This window comes from Asterias rubens, chromosome 17 (assembly GCF_902459465.1).
Source record: "Asterias rubens chromosome 17, eAstRub1.3, whole genome shotgun sequence".
NCBI lineage: Eukaryota > Metazoa > Echinodermata > Asteroidea > Forcipulatida > Asteriidae > Asterias > Asterias rubens.
The window spans coordinates 12,715,988-12,738,965 of NC_047078.1; the positions used below are offsets into that span (position 1 = coordinate 12,715,988).

At 39.1% G+C, this 22,978-nt stretch overlaps 2 protein-coding genes across 2 annotated transcripts; one reads left to right on the plus strand and one right to left on the minus strand.

Moving 5' to 3' along the window:
* Positions 1-2,164: 2,164 nt before the first annotated feature.
* Positions 2,165-7,811, minus strand: LOC117301306 (26S proteasome non-ATPase regulatory subunit 9-like). Its single transcript, XM_033785198.1, has 6 exons — positions 7,705-7,811; positions 6,154-6,256; positions 5,013-5,203; positions 4,490-4,591; positions 2,811-2,899; positions 2,165-2,552 (listed from the first exon to the last, which is right to left on the minus strand). Exons 1-6 carry the CDS (start codon positions 7,798-7,800, stop codon positions 2,525-2,527), a joined length of 609 nt encoding a protein of 202 aa, XP_033641089.1. The 5' UTR covers positions 7,801-7,811; the 3' UTR covers positions 2,165-2,524.
* A 111-nt stretch (positions 7,812-7,922) lies between these two features.
* LOC117301307 (PR domain zinc finger protein 15-like) lies at positions 7,923-21,696 on the plus strand. The gene is made up of 8 exons (XM_033785199.1): positions 7,923-8,045; positions 9,308-9,374; positions 10,865-11,115; positions 12,077-12,308; positions 13,361-14,832; positions 15,940-16,275; positions 18,406-18,555; positions 19,080-21,696. Exons 2-8 carry the CDS (start codon positions 9,347-9,349, stop codon positions 19,383-19,385), a joined length of 2,775 nt encoding a protein of 924 aa, XP_033641090.1. The 5' UTR covers positions 7,923-8,045; positions 9,308-9,346; the 3' UTR covers positions 19,386-21,696.
* Positions 21,697-22,978: the final 1,282 nt, after the last annotated feature.

The window sequence follows — 22,978 nt, forward strand, 5'->3', positions numbered from 1 at the left end:
CTCGTCACCAAGAAAGGTTTTATGCCAATAATTATGTTCACTGCCTTTAAGCATAAACCTGTTGGTAAATCAAACATAATATGTGCCAGCTTTGGCACAGGCTCTTGTACATACGTTTTTCTAAAGTGGTGTATATTATATAGACAATTCAAATCTTTAGTGAGCGATGAAGTCTTTCTTAGAATTATGTAAGGTTTAAAGCAGTACGTTTATTTTGTAATCATTATAGAATTTGAATGTTTTTAGTGCACACAGGGGAAACAATTACCTTTTTATCCGTGATGAAATATTGAATAGATCTTCTTGCATAAGTCCCCCAAATAATATAGTTTGATCAAATTTTTCATATAAACTTCTGTTAAACAGCCAATAAAGGATGATCTCAAATATATAGATATTACAGTTTTCTAATAGCTGGAGTCCATAGGAAACATTAAAACAAAATATAACGAGTCTCGTACCTCACGTTAAAACATGGTAAAAATGAGTCTCGTACCTCACGTTAAAACATGGTCAAAATGTTTTTTTTCTTCTATAGACACTTCTAGCAAAATTTCTGAAAAACGTGGGGTCAAACAGACCTGCGCGACAAAGGAATCGTGTCGTCAGTGGCGGCTATTTGGTGTGGAAAGTAGCACCCTCAGTTTGCCAAAGCTGGAGAACTGTGTTCTCACCCAATTAGGGGAATATCGTCACTGGCGTCAAGAGGTCATTATAATAGATAAGCCGTGTTTGACTCTCAGCTGAAAAAGCCGCGCGGTCGGTTGCATTTTTGACTCAAGTTATTCGTTACTAAATGCATTATTTGTTACGTAAAATGGTTATTAACCGGTATCTACGATGTCTATTTGGCCATAAAAAGGTAATAGTTGAACTATTGAGATAATCCTTTACTGGCTCTTTAAGTTTTGGAGCCAGTCTTTGTGAAGTATGTGTGGTTTAAGATGGGACTTTGTCATCTGACCAAAAGGATTACAGCTTGATAGAAATTACACTGTAACATTTTACGCTGTAAAGATGTGGGGGTTTCCTCAAAAGCGTAATCACCTTTAATTTAGATTGTTATGGTTATTTGGGGCTGTATTTTTTTCTTTCTTTGGTGAATATTACATGTACATCTTTAAGGCAAAAACAAACTCATGGCAGTTTATGATTTTTACAACTGTGTACTCTCAACATGTATCATGTAATGATATACAAATAGCTCCTAACCGTATGTGGTTATAAAACAAAGTGTTCTTTGTACTAAAAAAAAGAAGAAATATTTTACATTATTATGCTCAGTTTATTTATATTATTGTTATCAATATTATTATTGGGTTTTTTAAGTTTACGGGTTAAAGAGCTGGTATTTCAGTCATTTCTGGAAAGGGAAATTGAACCATAGTATTTTACTGACACAGTATATTGGTATTTTGGTCACTTCAGGGAAGGTTGTCATGACTCGAAGGGCCACTTTTAAATAACACTTTTATTTTTTTAAATTAAAATATAGCTATTTTAGAAATAAATTAACAATCTGACTGTTTAATGGAAATTTGGTTGGTATAATCCTGTTTTTATTAAGGAAGAAATTTCATGCTAAGCAAATTTGTATGCTTACAGGCTTTATGAAATTGGGCCCTGGTGAGCACCAGAAAAGCAAACCAAGTATCACAATCAAATGTTTGAAATGCTCAATGCTTGTTGCCTTTTTTGCAACAAACGCTTGTCCTGTGATGTCATACTTCCATATTCATGGATTGATACCCGTCGTCTACCTAGCAAGTCATCCATAATTAGTTTTCTTAACATAGAATAGAGCACTGGTCGTTACACTGGAATGTTTACATCCCAGCTTGGCTGGTTAAACAAGACACCTCTTTCAAAATTAGTTTCCTTAAAAGGGGATACTAAATGTACCAGGATAGGTGGCGTGTCATGGCCAAGCGGTTAAGAGCACTGGATTCAAGCTCTGGTGTTTGATCAGCAGAGTGTGGGTTCGACTCCCGGTCGTGACACTTGCTACGTAACATTGGGGAGGTAGTGCTTTCTGCTCTGCCGGCCAGGCTTCGAATTGATGATACCCAAGCCTACATCCGTATGAGCTGTAAAAGGGGTAACCCTGTTTCAGCCCTAGGAGTAGGTGGCAACGGCCTCTTGAATAAAATAATTGTAGCCCACACGTAGCCCACACCTTGAAGTGGCCTTCAGGCCTTGTGTTTCTGGCGACTTGCATAAAATAAAATAAAATTAGGTGCTGCAGGTCAAACAACTAAGAATCTTATTATGGAAGTGTAGAGGTTTACAATGGTGTTTCTGACTCATATCAAGAGCTCTAGTTCACATGTTTCCTCAGGTGTCCAGGCTATCCATAGTTCCATTAGCAGAAGACACACACTACTCTTCTTTTGTGTCCATCATCTATCTACTCTTCAAATGTTTGTACATGTATCCAAAATGACTGTAGTGATTGGTGTAGATCATCACCACTAGTTGAAGAGAACATGATGAGGCTCAATACACCAAATACTGCATAGAGATTTCATTTCTGCAAGGGAACTATATTGCACCTGCAAACATAGAATCAATCAAGAGTAACAAGTCAAGATACAACAAAAGTATAATTTCTCTTACGAAATAAATTTGACAAATCAAATGTTTAAAATCTTGAACAGAGTAACACCCCAACCCTGCCGCCAAAGAGAACACAAAAAAGGAGAAAAATAAAACCCCAAAACATCAACACCTAGAAAGAGGGAAAAGGTTCTGTAATTTTGTGAGTCAAGTTGTGTTCAAGTAAAAAGTCATGTCACTTGTTGAGCTCTTACCCTAAAAGGCCACGCCCACTCCATGTCTGAGGTTTTAATGACAGGGGAACCTCCTTACCCTCACGCAGGGTAACAACTCTTACTGAACGCTGAAAAAAGAAAAGATGAAGGGTTCTAACTCAATTTGCAATGAACAACAGCTCATCTGGGGACTCTTTAACTTTAGTTATGAATGATGCTGTACCTTAGTTGCTGCATGCATTTAAAGCAATCAATAGCATTATTTCATTCCAAACATAAGTACCATTTAAAAGTGATATTCCCTGCAATCAGGTATTAAGATTTAATTCTTTACATTCAAGGAATGAGGATTAAGCAGACTGACTCATGAATGAAACAAATAAGCCTTTGCACATGCAGTCTGGATTGTGATCCTCAAGTATCACACAATTATCAATTTCAATCCTTCATTTCAGTTAAAAAATGATAGATCGCCTAACATCACTAGGCCACTCCAAGGTTACTGATTTGGTCTACCATGCCAAAACAAGTATCACCAGGGGCACATTGCCAGCTACTCCTTGGGCTTAAACAAGGTTAGCCCCTCATAGTTCATAAGGATGTAGGCATGGGTATCATCCACAAGGAGCCACCTACTCCTTGGGCTTAAACAAGGTTACCCCCTCATAGTTCGTAAGGATGTAGGCATGGGTATCATCCACAAGGAGCCTGGCTGGTAGAGCGGAATGAACTACCTTCCCATTTTGTTATGAAGCAATTATGGTTTAGTGCCTTGCCCAAGGGCACAAGTCTCATGAACAGGATTCAATCCCAAACTTGCAGCTGCTGGCAACACCAGAGCTTGGGTTTGGTGAACTGGATCACTCGGCCTCAACACCTCACAACACTTTCTTGTATTACGACTATGAAGCCACATTCCCACAACAAACATGACAAATTAACATGATAGAATACCCATAGCATCTAACCATTAATTAACCTCTTGTAAAGTTACTTTTTCTGTGCAGTTTGATTTTACCCTTCCTAGTTCTTCCAAATTAATGTTGAAAGATGTACAAGCAAACAGGGAAAACAGTTACAGACATATACCAGAACACGCCTTATAAATTTGTCCAGGGATGCCGATGGCAGACACAGTGCATGCATTCACTGTGTTTGCCCTGCAACAAGGAGGGATAAAGAGTGCTGGAAATTCATGTTGAAATGTCCCAGTTTCTGGGGATTATTGTGGGATCCCAGATTCCAGACCTTCATTCTTGTTTTTTACAAACAAGTACTACAGGAGATCATTTTGCTGCCACCAATATTTGACATGGGAGGTAAAACCGAGATTCCAGCATGCCATGACCAACTTTTTGGGATGCTTGGTGGCAGCAGACTTACCAGGTAAATCCATTGTTCTCGGTAATGTGCGCATGCTCAGAACCATGTAAACAATGGAAATTGACCCGGTAAGTCTGCTGCCACCTAGTGTTTCAAAGTATCCCATTGTCGGCGCCTGGGGTTTGGCCAACTCACATTGAACAACATGCACATTCTCAAAAAAGAAATTTCAGAACATACTATGATACTGTTTGTTGTCGTTAACTTGTTAAGTTGGGGTTTCATCATGACAAGGATGCTCTTTAAAGGAAACATTCTGAAACTCTGGAAAATTAATTGTATGGAAAGTTTTTGGACTTTCTGATGGTGAGTGGTTAAAGTCTGTATGTTCTTACCCCCTGGCTGTGACGCACAACTGTTGCTATGTCCTGCAATGACTTGAAATTGGACGTACAGATAGAGCCAAACTCAATTATCTCATCACCAACCAGCAATCCCTGAGTCATAATGTCAAGATGGATGAAAACAAAAACATTTCAAATACAAGTTATTTAAATGAAAAGTATAAAAGCTTCATCACTTTCCAATTGGTCTTTGTATCAGTTGTACTTCTGCCATATGTGTGTTAGGATGTCGAACCAAGGCATGTGCGCTGAAATACAAGGCAGAGTAGAGCAATAAGTGAACAGCGCCCTCAGGGGTTGGAAAGCTTGGATAGCGCCATGCTCTTCCACGTTGCCTCTCTTGTTGTTGCCTGTGTACCTTCAATATTTTCATATGATGACAAAGTAAACTAGAGTATTTCGATCCCATGGTGTGGTGAGTTTATTTACTTCCAAGTGTCAACAACAACCGCAACCACTCCACTCATATTTTAAAAATGTTAATCCACAACATTTTGATAAGAAGGATTCTTACAGCATTAGCAGCAGGTGAGCCTTCAGAGACCAGATCAATAGAGGCAAATGGGATGAGAGCAATGGCCGCTGTACTTGCTCCATTTGTTGGTAAAGACTCTCCTTGTTCTCTTTGCTGTCTCTCGTAGGAATGAAGATCATGAAGACTGTTCTCAATATTTACCATCAGTGCTTTGTGATCGTTCTGCAGACCTGTTTAGAGTGGGGTTAAACAGCCTTGATAATAACCCGAAATACATCTAGGACCTACTTGAAGGAAAACAATCTGCTTTCTCAAAAACAATTGGTACCTTTTACAACAGATTAATTTCAATGTCACCCCTGAGTTCACCAAGTAACTGTGGCACTGTACTTTTTAAAATTTGGCGACATCAGCGGTTGTACTAGTGCCCAAGTACTTAAAACTCACCAACTTGTGGAGCAAAAAAGATGATCATGAAAAGCCCCTAGTTGCATCTTTAACATATATATCGAGAAGCCAGTAGACCCTTTTAAGTTATTTTGTAAAAGTTTTTTGTTGTTGCCATTTAGGGGTATTTTTTATGGCTGGATGTTCAGAAAATCACAGCAAATTGGAGATCGCATTGAAAGAGACAGAGTTTCACTGTACTAGTATGACTTCCAAGTTATTGGGTCTAACTGCTACATGTATTAACAAAAATGACTGTAGGTAATCGTGAACAACCCTGCATAAGGTTTATCGCGATTCAGAACCGCAGTGCGTTGTGGGAAGGAATATGGGGCGGTTTCTATGTAGTTTCTACGACTCGCGCACGTAACGCCTATACCTTTGTGTGGGTTCAACAGCGACCTCTCTTGATATTTTTCTATTTGCGATAAACCTTATGCAGCATACCATGGATTACCAGCATGCCGATTGCATGTTGGAAAGACCAAACTGATAATTAAGAACTGAGTGCATACAAACAAGAAGCGTACAAAGTTTTGAATAGATTTTGTTTGTGATAGAACAGTGGAATGAACCTCTCACAATATGAGAGGCTTGTTCCTGCCTTCGTCTGAGAGGTCTGTTCCTGCTATCGTCTGAGCCTGAGAGGCTTGTTCCTGCTATCGCTTCCCTTAACCTCATAGACCTAGTTCTAGGAGAAAGTTCACAGATATACAACATTGTATCTACTTACATATGATTCTGTGTCTTGCTGTCCTGGCACTGTAGACATCAATGTCATTACGTGGATATCCTTCTGAATCAATCAATGGGCCGTCCATTCCAACATTACCTTGCTGTCAAACAAATCAATAAATAAACCCTGTAATTACTCTCATTAAAGGAGGAAGGCACTTTTTGCATTGGTATATCACTGGAAAGCTTACAACCTCAGGGGGCCTGAGTTCGGAGGGAGTCAAGGAAGTCACCATCCAGACAGTTGGCACACAACACATTCTGTATCTGTATGTCGCAGAAACCAAAACTGGCATTATTATAATTTTAACAAACGCAACCAACAGGTGATATCGGTCGCAATAAATACCGACAACTCACGACCCCTCACGACAACTCACGACAACAATTTTTAAATGCACTTTAACAGAACATTTGAACATAAGTCAACCGTTAAATATGTGCACAAGAGTCATGTGCATCTAAATCATCTTCAAATTGTTGAAAAAATTGTATTTTAAACTGTAAAAAATGTGTTTTTTACCCCAAATTTAGTAACGAACGGAAATATTTGCCATGTTGTCGATCGACGTACTTGGACGAGGCTAAAAGTAGTGACCTTTGACATCCCGCGACAAAATCGTCGGTCGTCGCTCGAAATGAAATGGCATAAGTGCAATTTATATGTAAATCGTTGTCATGTTGGTGCATACGAACTATTGTGGACGATGTTTAGGCATTCATTTACAAAGGGTTAAAGCATTTATAGGCCTATGGCCTCTATTATAATTTTAGATTTTAATAAACGGTTTTCGTAAATCTGTTGTAACGGTGGGATTGATGAAAATTCTGACATATCTGTCTGTAATAATACTAAGCTTCACACTGTCAATTTGCCAATACATTACACATTTTTTCTAAAAATGATGGTTAAAATAATCGAACCCATATAGTATCTCCTTTTTACCGATATTAAGGGGTTGGATAACTTTCCGTATGGCGCACCCACTTTTCCCCTCATTTTTACAAAAAGGGATATCTCTTTGAGGTAAATTAGATACATGTACTATATTATTTCATATCGAATGAAAAAGTGGTGGCGCCATACGGAAACTGTTCCAAGAGGTTCTTTGCTGCAGTTGCGTCACTGATAGTTGTCATCAGCAATCTGAGTCTACCATGTAAAAGACCGCAAGACTAAAATAATGTAGTGCCACTCATTTTACTCTAATTCTAAATCACGGACAATTTATACATCAAAACGTACACCGCTATAGCTAATAAGCACAGAATGGCGCAATGTATCATTATAAGTTTGCGATGAACTTTTACTTTGCGACCACTAACATGTCATTGCAAGATTGTCACCGCTAAATAAAACTTTGCGACGAGTATATTCATCGTTAAGTTTTAGTGAAATCGTCGGCTAAAAATCAATCGCTAAGTAAGTTGCGATGGATTTTAGATTTAGCGATCGACTTCGGCGTTTGCGATGACCAAAACGCGTGAGTGAAATCGACCCCTGATCCGATCAAATCTCCGGAAGGGCGTCTCTGTCATAAACACTTACCGATTCTAAAACATCATACAACTCCTTGATTTCCCTTTCAATTGAGTCTTTCTCTGCTATCAATTCTTGCACTTTTTCTCTCGTGGGGGCCGCCATCTTTGTTTTTAAATTAGAAGAACAGCTAGCTGTACTGTGAGGGCGCTCTCCTCGATACGGTGAATTGTGTAGCAAATTTAGCGGTCGATCATCAGCAGCGCGCGCAGCGCGGGGACGGCAAGCTAGAAGGAGCTACACATTTGCGACTTTGACTCGACCCTCCTCTCTAACTTCGTCAATTTAACTTTACTACCCAGACAGCACGGTGCTATAAAGTATTTTTTGTCGCTGACAGAAATTTGAAGGTATGTTTTGGTGTTTTAGGATAATTGTCAAGATGGTATCATTGTCATTACGGATGTACGGGAATGGGGAAAAATAAACTCGACTCAAACAAATCAATGATCAATAGAGTGTCGTGAAATAACAAAAGACTGACTGATGTTTACCCGTTTTTTTAGCTACATGCTTCAGCACAGTCATTGCAAACTCGGCACCAACAAGCTCAGCACCTTGCAAACTGGGCATGACCTAGCCTAGCTAGCTAGCAAACTCGGCACCCACCAGCATGACCAGGCACCCACAAACTCGGAACCAAAAAACTTGGCATATTGCAAACTCAGCACCTTGCAAACTTAGCACCTCATCAATCATGCTCATCATACTCATCATACATAGCTATCAAACTCGTAGTTGCGATAACGTAACGTAAATCTCTTGCCGTTGGCAGGAGGGCTAGGTTACGTTTAGTTGCGATAACGTAACCCTCCTGCCGACGGCGGCTCTGGCTACACCGTCGGCAGGAGCTAGGGTTACGTTATCGCAACTAGGTTATATATCCCAACTAGCAAACTCGTAACATGCACAAATACAAACCTTGCACCTGTTAAAAACGGTCAGCAGTCAGAACAAAAACAAAACTTATAAACATAGTTATTGTGGTGAGGGGTGTCATGGGTTTCCGATAGGATAACAGGAAAAATGTGTACAGTCAATATCAAAAATTAAATGGTAGCCTATGTCATGTAGGTAGGTCTTACTCCTACCTAAAACTATAGCGGGAGACGATAGTGGAACGAAACCTCATCATAGACGGGAGACGATAGTGGAACGAAACCTCATATCATAGACGGGAGATGATAGTGGAACGAAACCTCATATCATAGATGTGAGACGATAGCGGAACGAAACCTCATATCATAGATGGGATACGATAGCGGAACAAAACCTCATAGTTCTAGGAGTAGGTAGGCCTGATGTACTTCTAGAAAACTATAAATAAGGTTACCGGGGGAGCCTTATAATTATATAGTTTCTAGAAGTAGGCCTTAATGCATGTTCAACTATGTCAGAATTTTTTTTCTTATTTTGATTCTTTTCTTATTTTGATTCTGAGTAATTATTCTGAGTAATTACCAATAGTGTCCACTGCCTTTAAAGTAATTTTGAGACGGATGTAGGAAGAGAGCCATACGCAAAGCTTAGCTTTGGGTTTTACATTGTAACCTAACGGTGAACCCACATTTATTGAATGCAGAAATGTAATAACTTTCTCCTGTTTTTACAGGTCCTGTTTATAGACTGCTATAAGGAACTTGACTTGAAAATGGAAGTGGACGATCAGGAGTTGCTTTGTGAGTACTTTTAATTTCAGCTTCAACTTTTAGAATAAACATACACCTTAAAATCATTTTTGAAATTGTCTAAGGTAATATAAATGTTAACAAGTCAAGACATACTAAGCTACTAACTATACATGATAAAAAGTTAATATAACAAGCTTGGAAACAAGAGAGCACTTTGGGTATGTTCAGACAGCGTACTAAGTTAGACCCGAACCGGTTTAACTTTTACGAGCAGCAGGGGGTGATCGTAAAAATAAAACCCCTTTGCGTTCAGACAGCACTGAGTTAAACCCGATAAGGTTTATCTTTGGTTTTAAGAGGTCAAAGCAAACGCGACCCCGTTACGTTAACATCCTGTTTATTGTCCTGTTCATTGGTTACCCTGTGTTTACGTAATGATTACGGAGGTCAATGGGTCGCCTGTTGTGAGTTAAACCCGATGTGGTCTTTTTTATTCTGTCCACACACAGTGTTAAAGTTAAACCCGAAGCCGTCTAAAGATAAACCCCCTCCCTGGACGGTTTATCTTTTGTGGGTTGAACTCGATTCGGACTAACTTAAAAACCGTTCAGACACACAGAATTGAACTCGATCGGGTTGAACCAGGAGTTAAACCAACTTTAGTAGGCTACCGTGTCTGAACGCACCCATAGAGGTCGTTCAGACACAGTACTAAAGTTGGTTTAACTCATGGTTCAACCTGATCGAGTTCAACTCTGTGTGTCTGAACGGTTTTTAAGTTAGTCCGAATCGAGTTAAACCCACGAAAGATAAATCGTACAGGTAGGGGGTTTATCTTTAGATCGCTTTGGATTTATCTTTTACGATGTGTTTGGACAGAATAAAAAGACCACATCCGATTTAACTCACAACGGATGACCCATTGACCTCCGTAATCATTATGTTAACACACGGTGACAAATGAACAGGCCAATAAACAAGATGTTAGAGTAACGGGGTCGCGTTTGCTTTGACCTCTTAAAACCAAAGATAAACCGTATCGGGTTTAACTCAGTGCTGTCTGAACGCAAGGGGTTTTTATTTTTACGACCAACCCCCTGCTGCTCGTAAAAGTTAAACCAGTTTGGGTCTAACTTAGTACGCTGTCTGAACTTACCCATAAACAATTAATCGATTTTGCATCGGGGCAAAGAATGCCAGTGGGGTTCAAGTGTTAAAAAATCACTATTTTTCTCAAGTGTTAAGATTTTATTTTTTTAAAGCAAGGGAGCTCAATTTCTGTATTTTCATTGGTAACTTGTTCCGTACGTAGCAATATTTTCATGCCCGATACTTTGTTGAGGCAACGAAGGCGATTGCCTCCATGCCCCCTGGTCATTGCCTTGGTGCCCTTGAAATGCTCCAGTGGACATCAGTAGGCCTTCACCAAGGAGAAAATGCCTTGGTGCCCTTGCCCTTTAAAAAACGCACCTGTATGTATGGAATATTTTGTCACATTGAACAATACTGGAAGTGTTTTTTTAATTGTTGGTTTCCAGGGTGTATAGATTGCATGAGATGTCATGGTCCAGAATGCCCTCAACATGGTGAAGTAATCTTCATCAAAGATACACCAACTTTATCCCGGGCTGTAGCCTCATTGCCAACTAGCCTGTACCTTCAAACCATTGAAGGTCAGCGCCAGGTAGTTGCTAAAGGGAACATAGCTCGAAGAACTCAATTTGGTCCTCTTGAAGCAACTGAGAGTACGAAGGATGACGAAGGTACTCAAAGTGGACTTATCCTCAAGGTGAGAATATTGATTGCACATTCTTGGATCTATAATAATAATAATATCAAAGTCTTATATAGCGCATGTATCTACAAAACAAGGTACTCAAGGCGCTGAGTATGTACAAACTTTCAGAAAGATAGGTTTTTGCCGTGATGAATTCTGAGACCCAATTATTTAGCACCTTCTATGGGTTTACAAGGTGCTACGGCGCATTAAGCAGCCACAGCCAGGAAAACTGGGGCGAACCCCTTCTCTTGTAAAAGTGCACTGGGTTCTTTTACATGCGTTACACTACACATTTATGTCCCATCCGAAGGACGAAGCATTGGCAACACTATAAATGTCTTGCTGAAGGACACAAGTGTCATGGCTGGGGATTGGAACCCACACTCTGCTGATCAGAAACGCCAGAGCTTGAATTTGGTGCTCTTAATTGCTCGGCCCCAACACTTGTACATCTACATGTACTCCATGATGACTTCCTTACATGTATACGTTTGAGTGTGTGTGAATTGATGAGACATCTGCCATGTCTGGAAAGGTTTTAAAGTCAGTTGGCTCCGCAGATTGTGAAATAAAACAGTCCAGTCTTTGAAGATTGATGTACTTTTCAAAGCAACTGTATTCTACTTGCAACAGGTGCATGGTTTGTTAATGTAGGCAACTTCTAGGACTGCATGTACATACAGTTACTGTGCACTATGTGTATGGCACCCAGACAGTCATTACCAAGTACATGTACATGTACGTACGCACTAGCAAGGCATACATGTTGATGACTGATAGAGGTTGCCATGTAAACTCAGTGCTTCAAATTATCATTTTATTTCCTTAAAAATTGTTTTGTTCCTTGTTTGAATAAGAAAAACATCTGTACAAAATTTCATTCTTGTTATTATAATGAAGTATACATCGTGCTTAAAATCCAGCTTTATGCTTTTTTGATATTCATAATAAAGTTTCTGATTTTGTGTAGATCTTCAAGAAAGATGGAGAATCCGTACTTCTGGACACATCGGATGAAATGAAGTGTAACTGGATGTCTCTTGTTACTAAGGCAACCGAGGAAGCTAATCAGAATCTGATCGTCTATCCATACAAAGGTGGTCTTTATTTTACAGTCATAAGAGACATTGTTGCTGGAGAGGCGCTGAGGGTTTGGTATGCACCTCATTATGCAATCCAATTAGACCAACCACTTTTGAAAGGTAATTAACTTTACGTAGGATTTGAAACTTTGCATGGTGGAAATACGATATGGAAAGGTTTGCGGTAACACCACGTAATGACTATCTTTAAAGGAGTTGGGGTGGTTCTGAAAAGAACTATTGGTTTAATCTCGACGTTTCGATCAGTATGCTCTGATCGTCTTGTGAAGAAGAGGTGAAACCAACAAATCTTTTCCGAACCACCCCCACTTATTTAAAACTAGTCACTACATGGTGTGGCTGCAAACCCTTCTATATCGTATTTAGCTTTCTTTCATCAGTATGCTCATCGTTTTCAATAAACTGAGACCCGGTCCAGATGGGCTCTCTAGCCGCAAATTATTGAATTAAGGACATGAAAAATGTGACGTGTGATACAGTAAGGACCGAGTTGAAGTCGAACGACTGTTGCAGTCGTTCGAAATGACTCTGGAGCGTCTTGGTTTCAGACGTCGGTCTTGACCCAAACATAATGTAAATTATATGTCAAATCTATTGTAATCAGAAGAACATGAAAAAAGGTAGCTTTTAAGTATTCGTTGTCTTTGTCGTTCAGCTGTCATAGAATGGAGGTACATATTTATGGCTCCCCATATTGTTATACCATGGCTTTTTACAATAACCATTTTACTTGACATACTGACTTCTCATTGTTAGTGACCCTGTTATTTACAATTAGTAGGATGGAATACCACGTTACCTTGGTACGATGCACACTTTTTTATTAGATTCAGTTTCCAGCAACCTATGAATTCGTCCTGGTATCGTTGTTTGGCGCATTTTCATTCACAAAAATATTCTTATCTCCAGCAGTTTACATCAAGTGTGTTCGTCTGAAACATAAATTATTTGGCTTGACCTAGAGTTCGCTTCTTATTTGGTTCAGTGGGACTCTAGAGCGCTTGTCTAAACATGGTGTGATATACTGTATGATTTGAGGGTAAAGTCTCCGGCTGTAAGATATTTTCTTTTGTATTTTGGTCTTGTTCAGGTTTTCAATGTTTTGGTTTAAAACAATACCTCTGTTTATCTGCAATTTGTTCTTTTCACAGAGACGGTTCCTTCTGCAGAGACGGTTCCTTCTACAGAGACGTCAGAGACTGATGTGTTAGATTTACTCAGATCTCCAGAGAAGGCTCAGGACATCTCAGGCTCTGATGACCAAGTACCAAACACATCGACTGAAAAACATTGCACTGCAGTTGAAACTCCACTGAAAAAATCACCCAAAAAATCGCCAAAAAGTCAGCGAGTTAAAAAAAAACATCGGAGCAAATCTGATCGTAGGAAACAGTCTAAGCCTGGCAGGAAAGCACGTAAACGAATAAGCCCCAAGAAAACCAGCCACTTTGGGAAAAGGGAGACCATGACTGATGAGGAATATAAATTATTACAAGATCGGATCTGGAGGGAAAGTGTTCGATCTTGCCATGAGTGCTCATTGATTTTAGATTCTACAGACCAACTACAACATCACATCAAGACAGAACACCAGCAAGATCCAGTGCAGTGTCCACATTGTGTTAAGATCTGTCTGACAACACAACACTTATCACAACATATAGAGAGCATTCACAAAGAGAATGAGGTGACTGATGGTACTGAAGATGGCAACCTTGGCTGCCCGTTATGTGATAGGTATTTGTCTACAACTCATGCACTGCGTCTACACCATCAGCTTTTACATACAGAGAACTTTAGTTGCACTTCGTGCAAGGTTACATTTTGGAATCAGACCAAATACCTTTTACATGTCAAAGATCATAAAGTACAAACCACAAAGATGGAGTCAGATTCGACATATTCTTGCGCTGAGTGTAGCAGGGAATTCTCATCTTCAACAGGATTAAGAATTCATGAAGCTTCTGTTCATATGGAAAAAGTCTGTTTGTGTGCATATTGTGAGTACAGTGCACTTACAAAGTTGACACTGCATGAACACATACTAAGTAACCATCCTGAAAACAATTTAGGCATACCAGAATCACAAAAGTTGTATTGTGATAAGTGTAATAGTGTCTTCTTACGTCGTGGGACACTACACAGGCATCAACTTAATCATAAAAAGGTGGAATTCAAATGTGAGAAATGTGACAAAACTTATCGCCGAAAAGACAGCCTGAAAAAGCATAATTGCCTGACCACACGGATCCGCACTGTATCGGTTGATCGCAGTGTATCCGTTCATCGCACTGTGTCGATTGATACCATGACTGAACATGTTTGTAATACAGCCAATGTGTATGAATGCCAAATATGCCTGCAAATGTATTCCAATAAATCAAGCATGAGATACCATACTCAAACTCACAGTGACAAGATCTACACTTGTAAAATTTGCAATAAAGAGTTCCACAAGCGCTTCAGTTTTGATAGTCATAAGTTTCAGCATCTACGAGTGGCTACAAATAGAGAGGGAGTGAAGGAGTTGATTCAAATTGAAGATAAAACGGATGAGATTCATTCATGTCATCTATGTCCATGTCAGTTTACTAGGCTGCAACCTCTGCTTAATCACCTACAGGTAAGGCTACACAATTAAAGGGACACGTTGCCTTGCGTTGGTCAAGTTTGTCCATTGAAAAGCGTTTGAAACAGTTTGTTATGTTCGTTTGTTATTGACCTAAATGGCATAAAATCCCCCCTTCTGTATTGCAGGCGATGGCCAGCACTAATTTTTCATGAACTCCCGGGAAAATCCATGGAGTTTTTAACCCCACCGCCACCCCATCAACCGTTCTCACTATCCCAATTAGATAACTCCCGAGAGTACTATTTCCCAGGAGTGCGACGGTTGTTTTACACTTACGATCAAACCCCAGGAAACACCTAGAGTTTGAAAAGGGCTTTAGTAGTTGAAAAAGATCGACCAAAAGTTCCTGGGAATTTCCTGGGAATAACTAGTGTGAAACAGGCTTTTAATTTGTATATTCCACATTTTCACTCAATTCAATTTGGTGGGTTGAACCAACAACATGCTGCAACACGCCCATGCCCGGCTTCTAAGCTGTATTGTACTTTCATCTCTTATTGTGAAAGGTATGCCTAATCTTTGTGCGCCGACATTAGTGTACAATGGGGCTACAAGTGCCTGTCGGTGAACCTGGGCATGGTCGTGGTGCGCCCACCCAACCCCCTCTCATCTCAAACAATAAAGTTTTGCATACGTTCCAGTATTGAGGGGACTGGCAGTGCTCCTGGTGTAAGAATATCGGGTGACCAATCAAAATTAAGGTTACATTGCCCGGACGTTGCATGAAGTCCATTTTTGGTTTTCGTTTTGGTTTTCGTTTACGTTCTGGTACAGACCTAGTGAGACGAAAATTATTTTAGCATGTAAAAACGTATTAACCAATGGTATTATACCATAACGTACCATAACTGGTTAATATGTTTTTACATGCTAAAACTGAGACGTAAATTATTTTTGTGACATTGTTTTACTCATTGCTCAAAAACTACAGCACCACAAAGTAATGTTTGAAGGGAAGTTTTCTACTATCATTACCTTCAAACAATGTCAGTTTTATTCTGTGGACATTTTAAAAGTACCCGGATCCTTTAAGAGGAGTTTACAGAGTGAGTAATGTGTGACACTCTAAAGTTTGCGTTTCTTTCCCCCCCCCCCCAGAAATACCACAGTGTGACATCCAATGGACTGATTTGCATACCATGTCAAAGATTCTTCCCAACCCAAGATGATCTGGTTTATCATGAAACTCAACATTACCGCGTCCCTTTGCCTGAAGATATTACTCTTGATAACTTCCATGGATGTCCTACGTGTTGTAAGGTGTTTATCTCCGACAGCAGTCTTCAATCCCATAAAGGTAGACATGATGAGCAGAAGAATCATGTATGTGAGTTTTGTGGGAGTAGATTTCGCCGAGCAGACGGACTGAAACAGCACATTAGAGGCCACCATAAAGAGCAAGCGACATCTGTGGAAAAAGGCTCTGTATGTTTGGTAAGTATTCAATTAAATGTTTGTTAGTCAAAGCTAAGATGTGCGATTCATGAGTCTTAGTTAGGACTGTCATTATTTTCTGAGGATTCAATAAATCACAACAGTACACATTGAGTTGCCTTATTGGTGTTGACTTGGTTTGAAGCGGAACCGAAGTGAAGTTGTCGCACAAATGCAGCCTGGCGATGTTCTTTATATCGTAACTGTACTTTTCTCCAGAAGACGATCAGAGCATACTGATCGAAACGTCGAGTTGAAACCAACGGTTCTTTTCAGAACCACCCCAACTCATAGAGATAGTCATTACACGATGTTACCGCAAACCTTTCCATACCATATTTCCACCATGCAAAGTTTCAAATCCTACTGCACTTGATTGGTTGAAATAGGGAGCCCTGCCAATTGCAAAAGGACATCCCGAGAAAGCCTGGGAAGAATGTGCACAGTCATAAATAGACCAACTAGACAGGGTTAAGCAAGTCCACCTAACTGGACAGGGTTAAGCAAGTCCATCTAACTCGACAGGGTTAAGCAAGTCCACCTAACTAGACATGGTTAAGCAAGTCCACCTAACTAGACAGGATTAAGCAAGTCCACCTAACTAGACAGGGTTAAGCAAGTCCACCTAACTGGACAGGGTTAAGCAAGTCCACCTAACTGGACAGGGTTAAGCAAGTCCACCTAACTGGACAGGGTTAAGCAAGTCCACCTAACTGGACAGGGTTAAGCAAGTCCACCTAACTGGACAGGGTTAAGCAAGTCCACCTAACTAGACAGGGTTAAGCAAGTCCACCTAACTAGACAGGGTTAAGCAAGTCCACCTAACTAGACAGGGTTAAGCAAGTCCACCTAACTGGACAGGGTTAAGCAAGTCCACCTAACTAGACAGGGTTAAGCAAGTCCACCTAACTGGACAGGGTTAAGCAAGTCCACAATTGGACAGGGTTAAGCAAGTCCACCTAACTAGACAGGGTTAAGCAAGTCCACCTAACTGGACAGGGTTAAGCAAGTCCACCTAACTAGACAGGGTTAAGCAAGTCCACCTAACTGGACAGGGTTAAGCAAGTCCACCTAACTGGACAGGGTTAAGCAAGTCCACCTAACTGGACAGGGTTAAGCAAGTCCACCTAACTAGACAGGGTTAAGCAAGTCCACCTAACTAGACAGGGTTAAGCAAGTCCACCTAACTAGACAGGGTTAAGCAAGTCCACCTAACTAGACAGGGTTAAGCAAGTCCACCTAACATGACAGGGTTAAGCAAGTCCACCTAACATGACAGGGTTAAGCAAGTCCACCTAACATGACAGGGTTAAGCAAGTCCACCTAACATGACAGGGTTAAGCAAGTCCACCTAACATGACAGGGTTAAGCAAGTCCACCTAACATGACAGGGTTAAGCAAGTCCACCTAACTGGACAGGGTTAAGCAAGTCCACCTAACATGACAGGGTTAAGCAAGTCCACCTAACTAGACAGGGTTAAGCAAGTCCACCTAACTGGACAGGGTTAAGCAAGTCCACCTAACTGGACAGGGTTAAGCAAGTCCACCTAACTAGACAGGGTTAAGCAAGTCCTCCTAACTAGACAGGGTTAAGCAAGTCCACCTAACTGGACAGGGTTAAGCAAGTCCACCTAACTAGACAGGGTTAAGCAAGTCCACCTAACTAGACAGGGTTAAGCAAGTCCACCTAACATGACAAAACTAGCCAAGAAGGCACCACAACAGTTGTGTGTGTCCAATGGATAATGTATTTTATCTGTGAGTGTCGTGATAAAATGAATTTTGTTACCAGTAAAACCCAGTGTTGTAGTCAAATCCAGGACCTTCAAGTCAGATTTCTGGGTCTCAGAGGCTAAGGTCAATACCGAGTCACAACATCCAAGGCCAAGGCCAAGACCAGTTAGATTATTTCTGCAAAAAAACACCACAATGGCACTCTCAAGAGTCCTTTTTCTCATTCTGAAAATTGTGCGATCTTTGTTTTTCATTTTACAATGATTTTTCTGAAGGGATTTAACAGGTCACTAGCAACCGCATAAAAGAGTTAATCAGTTACAGATATCTTTAGAGCAGCGAGCAGGGTTTATGCTGCTTAGTTATTGATTGATTGGTTTGATGTTTGTTATATAGATATGCAGTAAATATTTCAAAGTAGCATCCAGTCTACGACATCACCTTCTGTTACACACCAATCAGCGTCATTACCAATGTCCACACTGTGAATATAGCTTCATTCAACGAGGTAACTTCAATAGACATGTCATGGGCCATGGAGTGGAGGTAAGTTTAAAATGAAAAGAAACTGTTCTAATTTGAAAGGCACTCTGAAAAGATAATATATCTTTGGTCTATGTATGAAAAATGTCATTTTGATTCAGAAGATCCCAATAAACATAACTTTCAATCAATCAAGAGCGATTTATTATTTTTGTTATTTCTTTTATTTATCCAGGGTGAGCCAAATCAGTATGAACTCGTTTTCATTTTGTGCCCTCCACCTTGAATCCTACATTATGACTATGTTTTTAACATTTGGATCACAAAAAGTCAACAAAAGTCAACAAAGAGTTATTAATCTGCATAGAAATGGAACATTTGTCTTACTTTCTTTATCCTGTTAGAGTAAAGAATTACAATTCCTGCATAGTTCTAGGACCTATCCTCTTTCAAAAAAGGACACAAGTGTTAGAGAAGGACTCTGTTGATCTGAAACACCAGAGCTTGAGTTCGTTGCTCTTCTCCGTTGGTCATAACGACATGCAAGTCAGTTGATTCAATGATTGTGTTTATATTTTATTTCATAGCAACCTGTTACCTGTGATGTCTGCAATAAAGTATTCAAGCGAGCAGAGAACCTTCGTCGCCACATGCTTGTCCACAAAGTTTATGAACATTCTTGTCCATCTTGCAAAAAGAAATTCTCTACTGAGCATTTCTTGGAGAATCACATCAGGAAAGTCCACCAGGGTGAGGAGGCGTGTCAATGTGAATGTTGTGGCACAAACTTCACTGCATTTAATTCATATCGCCGCCATATGAGAATGAAACACAGCAGTGTATTGAGGCAGGACTATGCACCTCTAACACTTATCCAGATGACTGCTGAATAAGTATGTGCAGGATGCTCTTCAAGCGACCCTTTTCATGAAATATGTAAATTGCATAAAGTGTGTGCGCACTAACATTTTGGTTGGCAAAAACGAGGGAACATCACATTGTTTTGTATACAGGTAATGGAAGCGTGACGCAGACGCGATTGTGTGTCTGCTTAGTGACAACTCTATGGCGTTTGCCAACCAACATGACCAACAGGGTATGTACGCATGCAGGAATTTAATTAGCATGTTTCATGAAAAGGGTCCATTTCAAATTAGAAGAAGATTATTAAAATTACACAGATTTCTTGTTATTAATGCAGGTTAGACACTCAGATGTCCAAATACTGATTTCTAATGGAGCAGTTTGCTGATGGCCAACTATCCATTGCCTATTAATGTACTGAGGAAAGTATTTACACTACTTATTCACAATCCAAATGAACTTGGAAAACAGGCATCAAGGTTGAATGTTTTAAAGCATTTTGACTCCTATTGTTGTACTTTCTTATTTTATTTTAATTTGTCCATATTTGTACTGGACTAGTTTCTTTTACTAGTTACATTTGTTCGGCGCCCTAGAGCATGTCATCATGATTAAGGGGTTATAAGTTTTGGTATTGTTATCAAAAGTGTTCATGAGTTCAAGTTTGAATTATAAAAACGGACCAGATAAAGTTTGATAAATGAAGTTGAAAACTCTTGGAAGAACTCATTGAAAGGAAATCAAGGTTAAAGGTCAATGGCCTCGGTGACAAATGAGAGAAGTGTCCAAAATATTTGGACTTATTCTCTCCTCCATTATCTAATCAAGTTAGAAAAGTGTTCATGAATCCATGTTTGAATCACAAAACCGATCAGATGAAGGTTTGGAAAAATATGAAAGGCCTTGGCAGGCGGTAATTAAAAGAAAAAAATCAAACAAGTTTAATGGTTGGAGGCCTCATTGATACAGAGTTTTACTTTGTGACTTAAGTTCTCTTATGGGAAAGTGTTTGTTTTTATAATAACCTGATGTGTGTATAAGTGTAGAGGTGAGACAATTTGTACATAATTTTTGAATCTGGTCATTGTTTTAATGGTATACCATTATGTGTTTAGTAGATAGATGAGTTAACCTTTGACATCTTTTTATTTTCAAGATGAGCTCAAGCTTTTAAAATGTGATGGCACAGTAACATGTTTTTAACTTATAATTATTTGCTTTTTTGTTTAATTTAGTTGCTTTTATGGCGTAGTATTTAGTATTGGGTTTCACAAAACCCATTGAGTTTAGTTTGAGTATTAATTAACCTTCCTACTGTCTGACCATTCAATTTCCACATGATTTAGAATTATAGATGTATTTTGCCATCCTTCTGTATGATATCGTCATCATGTAGTGAAAGCTACACACAGTGCACATATGGGTCTGTGTACATTACTGGTATACTGTTCACCACCTTTGAAAGTTGATTGTTTATGAATGGTTTTAAAGGCACTGGACACCTTTGGTAATTGTCAAAGACCAGTCTTCTCACTTGGTCAACCATTGTGTCTCCACTCAGTGCTTTACTGTGGGAAATGCAGTACCCAGTTACAGCACTCAAGCAATGCAGTTAACAAACCATGTCATAATAATAATAATAATAATAATAATAATAATAATAATAATAATAATAATAATAATAATAATAATAATAATAATAATAATAATAATAATAAAACAGACATTTATCCGTATGGGGGTTGATTTTTGCATGCTGTAAAACTGAGTTTTAACTCAGAGTGTATCAAATGAAATCATGAGTCCCATGGTGAACATGAAGAAATGATTCATGTTAGATAATAGTTAGATAATTGTATTTACTGGGCAGTAAAAGTTTACATACCAAAACAAACTTCTTGTTTCAAGGTAAAGCCCAAATTAATGTTTTGTTTGTTATATTATAAATTGTACATAATTAAGTTTTTAGGATTTTGTTTTCATCTTGCTGCATTCAGCTTAAAGAGCTATGGTTCAAAACTCCCCTTGAATTCCCCACACTTGGTAGTGTTATAATACACTTGGTAGTGTTACGTAACGATACGTAACCCAATGCTGTAAAATTATGCACACCAAATCAGTGTCTCCAGATTTGTTGGATGACAAGCTGTGAGTGTTGAAACACTTTTTCTTCAATTAACCTCTACTTTATTTCTGGTTAAGGTCAAGAAAAGGTATTCCGTGAAGCTTGACCATGGATGATGTGTTAGATTATCAATTAAAACAGTGCGTTAAAGGCAGTGGACACTATTGGTAATTACTCAAAATGTTTATTAGCATAAAACCTTACTTGGTGACGAGTAATGGGGAGATGTTGATGATATATATAACATTGCGAGAAAGAAGTAATTTTCCACGAATTTGATTTCGAGACCTCAGATTCAGAATTTGAGGTCTCGAAATCAACCATCTAAAAGCACACAACTCTGTGTGACAAGGGTGTTTTATTCTTTCATTATTATCTCGCAACTTCGATGACCGATTGAGCTAAAATTTTCACATGTTTGTTATTTTATGCATATGTTGAGATACATCAAGTGAGAAGACTGGTCTTTGACAATTACCAATAGTGTCCAGTGTCTAGGAAGAAACTATAAATAAATGGTAAACTGGATACCAAACTGGCTCTTCTCGGAGTCAACACTCACACAAAAGAGATTGTACTTGCAAGTTTACTATTTATTTATAGTTTCTTCCTATTTCTCCACACCATGCAAAGCTTCAAACAATACTTAGTGTGTTAACTAATAACAGAACAGTAACTCATCCTAATTTACAGGATGGGTTCAATGTGTTCCGCACGTATATGGATAAGGAACTGAACTCATTCTAAGTCCTAAGAATAATCCAAGTTAGGAAGAGTTTGCTGAATTTAATCGACGGCAGTTCATCCCCATCTTGTTAAAAATAATATTTGTATGAAAATTATAGCAGATAACATTTCAGTGCCAAGGTCATACATGAAAATCTTTTGTATGTATTCCATAACGTGTGTATACTTTTGGTAGTTGTTAAAGACCAGTCTTCTTTTGGTGTATCCCAACATATGCATAAAATTAAAAAAACTGGGAAAATTTGAACGAAGTTGCAAAAAAATAATGATAGAAGTAACGACCTTGTTGTATAGAAATGTGTGCTCTTAGATGCCTAATGAAAAAGGCTTCATGCCTGAAGCCTTTCTCAGATCCAATTTTTGTTGTGTGAAAAAAATACCTCTTTCTAAAACTACATTATTTCAAAGGGGAATGTTGTTTCTTACAAAGTTTTATAATATCAACAGCTCTTCAGTGCTATTTTATACCAATACGTTTTTGTGGTCATTAGTATTTTTAAAGTAATTGCCAAAGGTGTTCTGTCCCTTTAATATAGACCTTATGCATTGACGTCATCCAGCCGCCATCTTAGACGTTAAACGGTGACGAAACAAGCGAAACGCACAGATTTGTACGCGCTGCGCAGAGGATTGGCCAAGAATCAACCTCTGTTTGAAGTCATGTGCATAAGGTGTATTAAGATGAATTACCTGTACAGTGCTGCTTGACCATTTATAGAACAGAGAACTTTCCTTACACAAATGTTTTGT